The sequence below is a fragment of the Pygocentrus nattereri genome, chromosome 7, assembly GCF_015220715.1.
Source record: "Pygocentrus nattereri isolate fPygNat1 chromosome 7, fPygNat1.pri, whole genome shotgun sequence".
NCBI classification, from domain to species: domain Eukaryota; kingdom Metazoa; phylum Chordata; class Actinopteri; order Characiformes; family Serrasalmidae; genus Pygocentrus; species Pygocentrus nattereri.
Genome location: NC_051217.1, coordinates 26,825,462 through 26,838,378, shown reverse-complemented (window position 1 = coordinate 26,838,378; position 12,917 = coordinate 26,825,462). Strand labels below are relative to the sequence as shown.

Sequence of the window (12,917 nt, the reverse complement as noted above, 5' to 3'; positions counted from 1 at the left end):
GGTCAGGATCAGCAACAGGACTTCAGCCAGCATCACCACCTACATCGGCACTCCACAGGGCTGCGTCCTCAGCCCTATTCTCTACATCCTGTTCACCCATGACTGTGTCGCCTCCCACAAGGACAACATCATCCTGAAGTTTGCTGACGACACAGCAGTGATAGGACGTATCACTGGTGGAGATGAAGCAGCCTACAGGAGGGAGGTGACCAGACTGGTGTCATGGTGTGATGATAACAACCTCATCCTCAACACGGACAAGACAAAGGAGCTGATAGTGGACATGAGGAAGGAGAGGAGACCTCATCGGTCACTTTTCATCCGGGAACTCGAGGTGGAGAGGGTGAGAAGCTTTAAATACCTGGGTGTCCACATCAGTGAAGACCTCACATGGTCACTGAACACCAAGCAGCTAGTCAGAAAGGCTCAACAGCGGCTGTACTTCCTGAGGAGGCTAAGGAGGTTTGGGATGTCTCCGGTGATCCTCAGCAACTTCTACAACTGCGTCATTGAGAGCCTCCTGACCAGCTGCATCACCGTGTTGTACGGCAGCTTGACCGTGATGGATCGTAAATGCCTACAGAGAGTGGTGAAGACTGCAGAGAAGATCACCAATTCTCCACTGCACTCTCTGCAGAACATTTACAACCACAGAGTCCAAAGGAAAGCTGCCTCCATCATCAAAGACCCCACCCACCCCCAGCACGGTCTGTTCAAACCTCAGGACAGAGGTATAGGAGCATGATGTGCAAGACCTCCAGGCTAAAGAACTACTTCTTCCCCACCGCAATCAGAGTTCTGAACCAGAAATAACTATTCACACTTCGGTCTGCCAGACTTAGGTACAGACGTGTGATGTGTACCCCACTGGTAAAGAACTCTTTCCTCAGGAATAACCTGCAACTACTGTCACTTTAACTGTAGCACATGTTTACAATTGCACTATCGAACTTTACTACTCATTTCTGCTGCAGATAATCATGTTCCCGGCAAGGCACAGCACTATTCATCCATACCACTGTAATTTATACATTGCACTATTTCTTGATTAATATATATGGTTGTATATATACTCTTTGTATTCTTAATGTTATATCTGGCATTCTTAGCGAGGAGCAAAGTAAGCTTTTCATTGTATATAAGGAAACCTGTTTCCTCTATACATATGACAATAAACACTTTGAACTTGAACTTGAACCCGCAACAAACTTCACACCCACCCATATACACGCAGACACAGTGGTCCTGGGTCCAGAACCAACCGGCCCTATGTGGTTGTCCCCCTACTTGAGTGCCCCACCCCTCCTCCCGGGAGGCATCCAGAATCCCGGAATGCCAGACAGACACCCCGGCGCGCCCCAGACCCCCACCACACGGCGGTGCGCCCAGGGGGGCACAGACCCTTCCAGCGCAGGGAGGAGCCCAAACGGGAGACGGGCGACCCCAGGCGCCAAGGCCCTAGACCCCGCACCCCGGCCCACACAGAGGAGGCCAGCCCCCCGGACGGGGCCAGCACCCACCCCCACGGGCCCCCAGATCCCCACCCCAAGACCGTGAGCGCACACATCCAGGCCCCCCACCATCAACAACAGGGCCTGCACACAGAAACCGCAGAGCGGCAGCCCCCATCTCCAGTCCAAGAGCCATCAGACACCCAAATGAAATACACTGTTGCCAAAGCAGTTAATAAGAAACTCAAAGATAAAAAGAAAAAATATTATAGATTATAATAGAACACTAACAAATAAGTTATTTACAGGGTTATTAGTAATCAAAGAAAAAGAAAAGGAAATAATAATAGTACTCTCTCTCTCTAACGCTCTCTCTCACTGTGACTCTAACACTCTCTCTTACTTTCGCTGTCTCTCTAACACTCTCTCTCTCTAACGCTCTCTCGCTGTCTCGCTCTCTCTCACTGTCTCTCTCTAACACTCTCTAACGCTCTCTCTAATGCTCTCTCTCTCTTGCTCTCTCTCTAACACTCTCTCTAACGCCTCTCACTGTCTCTAAAACTCTCTAATGTATTGTCAGTGTTCATACTATAAATAAACAGTGAAAATATACATAAAAAATATACTAATTAAAGATTAAGTGTTAAATGTATACATGTGTGTATAAATATACACTATCGTTCAAAAGTTTGGGGTCACATTGAAATGTCCTTATTTTTGAAGGAAAAGCACTGTACTTTTCAATGAAGATAACTTTAAACTAGTCCTAACTTTAAACAAATACACTTTATACATTGCTAATGTGGTAAATGACTATTCTAGCTGCAAATGTCTGGTTTTTGGTGCAATATCTACATAGGTGTATAGAGGCCCATTTCCAGCAACTATCACTCCAGTGTTCTAATGGTACAATGTGCTTGCTCATTGGCTCAGAAGGCTAATTGATGATTAGAAAACCCTTGTGCAATCGTGTTCACACATCTGAAAACAGTCTAGCTCATTACAGAAGCTACAAAACTGACCTTCCTTTGAGCAGATTGAGTTTCTGGAGCATCACATTTGTGGGGTCAATTAAACGCTCAAAATGGCCAGAAAAAGAGAACTCGACAGTCTATTCTTGTTCTTAGAAATGAAGGCTATTCCATGCGAGAAATTGCTAAGAAATTGAAGATTTCCTACAACGGTGTGTACTACTCCCTTCAGAGGACAGCACAAACAGGCTCTAACCAGAGTAGAAAAAGAAGTGGGAGGCCGCGTTGCACAACTAAGCAAGAAGATAAGCACATTAGAGTCTCTAGTTTGAGAAACAGACACCTCACAGGTCCCCAACTGGCTTCTTCATTAAATAGTACCCGCAAAACACCAGTGTCAACATCTACAGTGAAAAGGCGGCTGCGGGATTTCGGGCTTCAGGGCAGAGTGGCAAAGAAAAAGCCATATCTGAGACTGGCTAATAAAAGAAAAAGATTAAGATGGGCAAAAGAACACAGACATTGGACAGAGGAAGACTGGAAAAAAGTGTTGTGGACGGATGAATCCAAGTTTGAGGTGTTTGGATCACAAAGAAGAACGTTTGTGAGACGCAGAACAAATGAAAAGATGCTGGAAGAATGCCTGACGCCATCTGTTAAGCATGGTGGAGGTAATGTGATGGTCTGGGGTTGCTTTGGTGCTGGTAAGGTGGGAGATTTGTACAGGGTAAAAGGGATTCTGAATAAGGAAGGCTATCACTCCATTTTGCAACGCCATGCCATACCCAGTGGACAGCGCTTGATTGGAGCCAATTTCATCCTACAACAGGACAATGACCCTAAACACACCTCCAAATTGTGCAAGAACTATTTACAGCAGAAGCAGGCAGCTGGTATTCTATCGGGAATGGAGTGGCCAGCGCAGTCACCAGATCTGAACCCCATTGAGCTGTTGTGGGAGCAGCTTGACCGTATGGTACGCCAGAAGTGCCCATCCAACCAATCCAACTTGTGGGAGCTGCTTCTAGAAGCCTGGGGTGCAATTTCTCCAGCTTACCTCAACAAATTAACAGCTAGAATGCCAAAGGTGTGCAATGCTGTAATTGCTGCAAATGGAGGATTCTTTGACGAAAGCAAAGTTTGATGTAAAAACAATGTTATTTCAAATACAAATCATTATTTCTAACCTTGTCAATGTCTTGACTCTATTTTCTATTCATTTCACAACGTATGGTGGTGAATAAGTGTGACTTTTCATGGAAAACACAAAATTGTTTGGGTGACCCCAAACTTTTGAACGGTAGTGTATATTAAAAAAAAAAAAAAAAAAAAAATATATATATATATATATATATATACACACATATATATCAAAGAAAATATACATATAGAAGTGTTAATTAATAAAATTAAATAATATAATTATTAGATATACATACAGTATCAAACAAACAAAGCAAGAAGAAGAAAGAACTTACATACAGATAATATATACAAAGTGTGTGTGTGTGGGTTTTAGTGTGTGTGTGTGTGTGTGTGTGTTGGGGGGGGTTGGTGTTTCACTCACTGTCCCGGAGTGTGTGACACTCGTGTACGTATCTGGCTGCAGTGGCGGCTGATGGACCCTCTCCGAGTGTAATGGTCAGTTTCTGGCTGTCGGTCAGCGCTCTGAGCCGCTCTCTTATTTTTCAAACTGACTGAAGTATTTATTTCTTATGTGTTCATATTTGGGGCAGTGTAGAAGGAAGTGCACCTCTGTCTCAACCTCACCTGTCCTGCAGTGACCACACACTCTGTCCTCTCTCGGGATCCAGGAGTGTTTAAAGCGGCCTCTCTCGATGGCCAGGCTGTGGTCACTCAGTCTGTATTTGGTGAGGATCTGTCTCTGCTTCGTATCTCGGACAGTGAGGAGATACGTGGCCAGGGCATATTCGTGTTTTAGGGTCAGAAAGCAGTTCAGTCTGTTTTGGGAATGAGTTTTGGTTCTCCAGTGTTCCAGATAAGTGTTTTTGTGGTGTTTAATAATTTGGGTTATTCTGATTGGTGTTTGGGAAGCAGGGCTGGTCAGAGAGTTGGGGTTATTAGGGGTCAGTGTGTTGGTCAGTCTCTGGACCAGCTGACACAGGGGACTCTTTTCAGGGTTCAGCTCTTGGGATTGGAGGGCCTGAAACTGTAGGCTTGTTGTGAGACTTGATTTTAGGTGCATCCAGAATTTGAGAGCTCTTTTTTTGATATTAATGATTAATGGGAATCGGCCTAATTCAGCTCTGCATGCATTAGTTGGGGTATTTCTTTGGACATGTAAAATTAATCTGCAGAATTCTGCATGCAGGGCTTCAATGGGATGCTTGTCCCATCTAGTGTAGTCATGATGACTGAGTGGACCCCATACTTCACTACCGTACAGCGCAATGGGCAGGATTATACTGTCGAAGATTTTCAGCCAGATTGGAATTGGGATGTCAATCTTGTTGAATTTGTGTTTAATTGAGTAGAGGGCTCTGCAGGCCTTCTCTTTCAGTGCATCCACTGCCAGACCGAAGCCTCCTAAGGCGCTGATTCTGAGCCCCAGGTAATTATAGAAGAGGGTGTGGTCTAGGGTGGGTTCTCCTAGATAGAAAACATGTCTGCTTTCCTGAGATCTGGCTTTCTTTTGGAAGATCATGATCTTAGATTTATCAGGGTTTACTGTCAGGGCCCAGGTCTGATTACTTCTCTAGCAGGTCCAGATGCTGCTTTCTGTGGGCGACAGCAGCACCAGGTCTCTCTAACACTCTCTCTCCCTCTAATGCTCTCTCTATCTTACTCTTGATCTCTAACGCTCTCTCTCTCTGTCTCTCTAACACACTCTCTCTTACTCTCTCTAGCTAACACTCTCTCTCTCACTGTCTCTCTAACACTCTCTAACACTCTCTCTTACTCTCTCGAATGCTCTCTCTTTCACTGTCTCTAACACTCTCTAATGCTCGCTCTCTCTCTCTCTCTCTCTCTCTCTCTCACTTTCTAACGCTCTCTCTCTAACACTCTCTCTAACGCTCTCTCTCACTGTCTCTAACACTCTCTAATGCTCTCTCTTTCAGTCTCTCTAACACTCTCTCTAACGCTCACTCTCTCTTACTCTCTCTCTAACACTTTCTCTAACGCTCTCTCTCTAATGCTCTCTCTCTCACTGTCTCTCTCACTGTCTCTAACTCTCTAACGCTCTCTCTCACTGTCTCTCTAACACTCTCTCTAATGCTCTCTCTCTCTTGCTCTTACTCTCGCTCTCTAACGCTGTCTCTCACTGTCTCTCTAACACACTCTCTCTCTCTCTCCCTCTAATGCTCTCTCTCTTACTGTCTCTCTAACACACTCTCTTTCTCTCTCTAACGCTCTCCCTCTCACTGTCTCTCTACCATTCTCTAACGCTCTCTCTTACTCTCGCTCTCTAACGCTCTCTCTCTCACTGTCTTTCTAGTACTCTCTCTTGCTCTCTCTAACACTTTCTCGCTCTCTCTCTCTCTCTTACGCTCTCTCTATTACTCTCGCTCTCTAACGCTCTCTCTCTCTGTCTCTTTAACACTCTCTAACACTCTCTCTCTAACGCTCTCTCTCAAACACTCTCTCTAACACTCTATCCCTCTCTCTCTGTCTCTCTAACACTCTTTCTCTAACACTCTCTTTATCTGTCTCTAGCGCTCTCTCTCTCTTACACTCTCTCTAACACTCTCTGTCTCTCGCTAACGCTCTCTCTAACACTCTCTAACACTTGCTAACGCTCTCTCTAAGACTCTATAACTCTATCTCGTTCTCTCTCTCTCTCTCTCTCTAACACCCCCCCCCTCTGTATTTTCTGCTCAATTTCAAAGCTCTAGTGGTTTTACCTGCGGGTTCCTTCACTGCACTGTGAAATTGTTGAGCATTTTCTTGTTTTCTGAGCGCTGATGAGCAGCGTGTGATTCAGAGTCGTGGGAGGAAATGTTTTGTTTTTTTCAGTCGGGCTGTGAGAAAGCGAAAGTGTCATCCACACCTCCAAAATGGCTGTGAAGTTGTTAAGTAATCACTGATGGAGCTGTTTGGGTGTTTGGGTGGGTGGGTGTGTGTGTGTGTGTGTGTGTGAGAGAGAGAGAGAGAGAGAGAGAGAGAGAGGGTGTGTGTGAATTAGAGAAGGTTTCCTTATCCACAGGAAGTTCAGGTCAGGTGAAAGTGATGATGATATGGTTAAAAAGGGGGTTTTCTTAATGGTTTTTTACATGTAAATGAAATACCTGAATACCTTTCCTTGGACTGATGAGTGAAAGTTGATGTAACAGGGAGCGAGGAGGCAGACACATATACAGAGATTAGCGACATTTATTATGGGCAAATCCAAAGTCACAGCCCGAACGGTCCAGGGTCATAGAGCCAACACGGATGGATCGGGGGGGACACATGACAGAAACCAGAACCAAACCAGCAGAACAGTACAAAGACTAATACAAACACCACCAGTACAACCAACAAAGACCAGCAAACACAAGGGGCAAACACATGGCTTAAATACACAGGGTAAACGAGGGACAGGCGGGAAACGGGTGGAGACAATCAGGGGCGGAGTCACAAAACAAGGGGCTGGACTAGGATCCACACACACGTGGACCGGACTGGGAGGGGCCAATTGTGACAATTGAAACTTTTTGGAAGACCAGGATCCTGATTTAACTCCTGTTCTATGTATAGTAGTGAGTTCTTACTGCACTGTCTGAGGGTTGAAAATGTGTTGTTGTTGTTGTTGTTGTGGGCAGTTTCACTCACTCTGACCTCTGCTGTGTGCCTTTCAGTCCGTTCTATGGAGAAGATTTCTACTTTGAGATTCCGCGGCCGTTCCAGTGTCTGTCCTTCCACGTTTACGCCAAGAGCGTCTTCCAGAGGGAACAGCCAGTAGGTTCGTTTCTCTCTAAGCATCTCCACACCTTCCACACACCTCACACCACACCTTCCTATAAACCTACTCAAAAAGAGGAATTCCACCTGGTTTTTCAGAATTTTCCTGCAATCCATTGTGTGAGGTGTAATCAGAGATTCCGAGTGGTTTGGTGTGAAATGGTTCAGATGTACAGTGGTGGTGATAGGAACCAGGGGTCGCCATGACTACAACACAGATATAGACATTTTATTTACAATCCAGAACCACAAGAGAACTTACACGAGTGTCTCAGTCATCAGGCAGTGATTTCAGAACCATTTCCTGTAGGAACTTTCTGTTAGGAGCTTTTAGAGGGGGACGTCTGGTTCCTATCACCACCACTGTGAACAGTTCCAACTCGATGAGTTTATCTAGAATCGTGCGTTTCACACCAAATCTCTCTAAATGAACTTCTTATACTTCTTAACTACTTAGCTATGGAGATATTCTGAAAATTTGTGTGGAATTCCCCTGTAAGGCTACTGCACTCTGCTTGGGACGTGTGTTTTAGTGTGAATGAAGCACAGCTACAGCAAACAGGAGTCTTCACAGGAGGACGTTCTACGCTCAAAATCTGAGTTTATTTAACACTCATACAGGTTTAATTCACCGAATAGAGGATTAACAGAATCACACATTAAACCATGACCCACCCAACCGCCTCCCCAGAGCACCACTAGCCTGCACACCACCACAGAACTTCACTGATATTTATTACCTTCTTTGGTTTTATTTGGTTGAAAACAGACTAACCTAACAAGAAGACGTCAGCATATCCATTTAAAGTTGCATTATGTTCATTTTGAGGATTTGGTGGACTGCAGAACAGTCTATAGCTTGGATTGTGCTTCTGCCCCGAGCAGAAAGAGAACCGAGTCTAAACTCAATGAAGCGTCTCTGCGGATGTGAGTGAATTATCTACCATCATCATCACATCCCTGGCTCCACCTTCTGTACAGTGTACAGCTTTGATCTGGTGGCCGAACTGCAGAGTGAGGCGGTGACCCAGGGGGTGGGGCAGTGTGGTTATAAGTGATGTAATAATTGATGATGAGTGTTTATGATTGATTAGTGATTATGAGTGATGTTGAGTGGTGATGATTGATGACGAGTGATGATGATGAGTGATGACGAGTGATGATGATGAGTGGTGATGATTGATGAGTGATGATGATAGATGATGAGTGAAGATGATGAGTGATGATGAGTGATAATGATTGATGATGATGATGTGATTGTTGAGAGAGTAGGGTTAGGGTTAGGGTTACTCCCTTGAGTGATCCATTTCTCTTGGAGGCTAAATGGCAGTTCCTCCACAATGGGCTCCAGCCCTCTTGCAGTGTCAAGGTAAGTCAGTCCCGGTAGGATGCCTTCATGCTTTGCTGATACTATCTCCTGTAGCAGGTCACCAAGTTCTCGAAGTTTCTGGGGATCATTATTGCTGATTTTCGGAAACAGTTCTAATCTGTCAAAGAGCACCTTCTCAATCATTTCTGGTGACCCATAACACTCCTGAAGTCGAGTCCATGCCATTCTTAGTCCTAAAACTGGGTCATTGATGTGGACAGCTCGAATCCTCTTGACATGTTCTGAAGATTTTGGGCCTAACCACTTAATTAGCAGATCAAGCTCCTCACTGCTGGACAGTCCTGTTTCTTTAATGGAGTTTAAGAAACTTGACTTCCATGACCAGTAGCTTTCAGGTCGATCATTAAATTTGGTAAGACCGGAAGTGAGCAATTCGCATTTAGCAAGAAATCTAGCAACATCACTAAATCCTGTATAGGTGAATGAGGAAGCTTGTGGAGTTTGTTCATGAGGAGTGGTGTGGGGCGGCTGATGTGACCATCTAAGGTGGTATGAAGGTTAGCTTCAGGATGTGGCTCAGTTATGTTAATGCCAGCTTTGGTTAAGTTGGAAGTGGCACTGTTGGAGGTGGCAGGATGACATTGTTTGGGCCGACAATCCATTGCTGTAGGATCAGAAGCCGTTTTAGAATGAGACTCAACATACTCGTTGGTTCTTTCTCGTGGAGACTGAGTTGGAAGAAATACGCCTGAAGCTCTGCTGCCTCTCTTTGACTCTGCTACTGAAGATTCAAGAGCTTCAGCCTCAGCTTCAGCAACTGCAATTTCTTTCTCTAGCTTTATTGTAGCGAGAGCTGCATCTATACAAGATCTCTCTCTATTAATAGCTCATTTTCCTTTTTCACAAAGGCTGAACAGGCTCGTGCAGCTGACACTTTAGTTCTTGCTTTAGCTACATCTAGACTTGTAGAAGATTTGCTTGAACTTGAGCTAGAGATACTAGCTACTGACCTTGTAAGAAGTGTCTCATCTGCTGGCTGATCTGTCTGCTGTACATCTTGTGTGGTAGCATCCATCTTGTAGTTTATGGGAGATCAGTCTAGTACAACTGGAATGGGAACTTGGCAGTCTTTCACTTATTTACGAGGTAATCTGCTGTTTAGAACCCACTGTGGTATTGTTTTTTCACTATTCTGACACCTGAGCGTGTAGCGAAGCACACATCACCAGATAGCTAAACACTTTTGCAGACTTGTATTGAGTAGCACCAGAAAACTTCAGTGATGAGGAAGCATCAAGTAGAGTTGACTTGTATGTCCGTTTATTGAAGTCCCAGTACTTCAATACAGTGTGTTGCAGTAATTTTAGTATTAGACTTGTGAAACTGAAACAATGCACAAACATAACTTGGGTTACAATTAAATATAAGCAGAAGTAATCCATAAGAATCTAGATAAACTGATCTACTTACAAACAAAGATTCTCCAAGGTTAACACAAACAGATGGAGTTGGATGAATAAGTGGATGTCACCCATGCAGCTCTCTAGCTCTCTAACTTGATTGAGGCAAAAATGGCCGCTACAACCCATGTGACTCTTAACAACCAATGGGAAGATTAGCATCTAAATAATAAAATAATGGAAGTGCCCAGCAGAGGGTGCTATAACTACAAAATAAAAATGAAAGCATGTAACATAACATAATGAGTGATGATAATTGATGAGTGATGATGAGTGGTGATTGATGATGAGTGATAATTGGTAATGAGTGATGATAATTGCTGAGTAATGATGAGTGGTGATTGATGATGAGTGATAATTGGTAATGAGTGATGATAATTGATGAGTGATGATGAGTGGTAATGATGATTGATGATGACTGATGAGTGATGATGAGTCATGATTGATAAAGAGTGACGATGATTGATGAGTGATAATTGGTAATGAGTGATGATGATTGATGATTGATGAGTGATAAGTGATGAATGATAATTGGTAATGAGTGATGATTTATCATGAATAATGATTGATAATGAGTGATGGTAAGTAATGAATGATGGTAATTAATGAGTAATAAGTGATGACTGATGAGTTGTTATAAGTGATGTAATAATTGATGATGAGTGTTTATGATTGATGAGTGATTATGATTGATGATGAGTAATAATTGGTAATGAGTGATGATTGATGATGATTGATGATGAGTGATAATTGGTAATGAGTGATGATAATTGATGAGTGACGATTGATAATGAGTGGTGATGAGTAATGATGAGTGATGATTGATGATCATGATTGATTGATGAGCGATGATGATGAGTGATGATTGATGATGATGAGTGGTGATGATGAGTGGTGATGATTGATGAGCGATGATGATAAGTGATGATTGATGATGATGATGACGAGTGGTGATGATTGATGAGTGATGATGATGATGATGAGTGATGATGATTGATGAGCGATGATAAGTGATGATTGATGAGTGATGATGATGATGGTGATGATGAGTGATGATGATTGATGATGATGATGATGGATGATGATTGATGAGTGATGATGAGTGATAATTGGCAATGAATGATGATGAGTCATGAGTGATGATTGATTAGTGGTGATGATGATTGATGAGTGATGATGAGTGATGATTGATGATTGATAATGAGTGATGATGAGTGATGATTGATGATGATGATTGATGATGAGTGATAATTGGTAATGAGTGATGATGAGTCATGAGTGATGATTGATGAGTAGTGATTGATGATGAATGATGATTGATGAGTGGTGATGAGTGATGATGATTGATGAGTGATGATGATTGATGAGTCATAATTGGTAATGAGTGATGATTGATGAGTGGTGATGAGTGATGATTGATGATGATTGATGATGAGTGATAATTGGTAATGAGTGATGATAATTGATGAGTGACGATTGATAATGAGTGGTGATGAGTAATGATGAGTGATGATTGATGATCATGATTGATTGATGAGCGATGATGATGAGTGATGAGTGATGATGATGAGTGGTGATGATTGATGAGCGATGATGATAAGTGATGATTGATGATGATGATGACGATGAGTGGTGATTGATGAGTGATGATGATGAGTGATGATGATGAGTGGTGATGATTGATGAGCGATGATAAGTGATGATTGATGATGAGTGATGATGATGGTGATGAGTGATGATGATGATGATGATTGATGAGTGATGATTGATGATGATGATGATGGATGATGATTGATGAATGATGAGTGATAATTGGCAATGAATGATGATGAGTCATGAGTGATGATTGATTAGTGGTGATGATGATTGATGAGTGATGATGAGTGATGATTGATGATTGATAATGAGTGATGATGAGTGATGATGATGATTGATGATGAGTGATAATTGGTAATGAGTGATGATGAGTCATGAGTGATGATTGATGAGTAGTGATTGATGATGAATGATGATGATTGATGAGTGATGAGTGATGATGTTTGATGAGTGGTGATGAGTGATGATGATGATTGATGAGTGATGATGATTGATGAGTCATAATTGGTAATGAGTGATGATTGATGATGAGTGGTGATGAGTGATAATTGGTAATGAGTGATGATGAGTTATAATTGGTAATGAGTGATGATGATTGATGAGTGATAATTGATGAGTGATGAGTGCTGAGTGATAATTCGTAATGAGTGATTGACGATTGATAATGAGTGATGGTAAGTAATGAATGATGGTAATTAATGAGTAATAAGTGATGACTGATGAGTGGTTATAAGTGATGTAATGATGATGAGTGTTTATGATTGATGAGTGATTATGATTGATGAGTGATAATTGGTAATGAGTGATAATTGATGATGATTGATGGTGAGTGATTGATGATGATGAGTGATGATAATTGATGAGTGATGATTGATGATGAGTGATAATTGGTAATGAGTGATGATTGATGATGATTGATGGTGAGTGATTGATGATGATGAGTGATGATAATTGATGAGTGATGATTGATGATGAGTGATAATTGGTAATGAGTGATGATTGATGATGATTGATGGTGAATGATTGATGATGAGTGATTGATGAGTGATGATTGATGAATGATGATGATTGATTAGTGATGAACGATAATGAGTGATGAGTGATGATGAGTGATTATAATTGATGAGTGATGAATGATGATGATGAGTGATAATTGAGTGATGAATGATGATGATTGAAGATGAGTGATGATAGATGATGAGTGATG

The 12,917-nt window shown here is 42.4% G+C and overlaps 1 protein-coding gene across 4 annotated transcripts in view; it reads left to right on the top strand.

The window, feature by feature from the left end:
* rasa2 (RAS p21 protein activator 2) overlaps positions 1–12,917 on the top strand; it is a 127,761-nt gene that overhangs the window by 37,639 nt on the left and 77,205 nt on the right. For 3 of the 4 annotated variants that reach the window (XM_017686193.2, XM_017686192.2, XM_017686191.2), the window contains exon 3: positions 7,222–7,325. In XM_017686193.2, coding sequence (XP_017541682.1) covers positions 7,222–7,325 — 104 coding nt within the window. Of the gene's footprint in view, positions 1–7,221; positions 7,326–12,917 lie in introns of those variants that run through there. The other variant, XM_017686194.2, reaches the window with a different exon arrangement.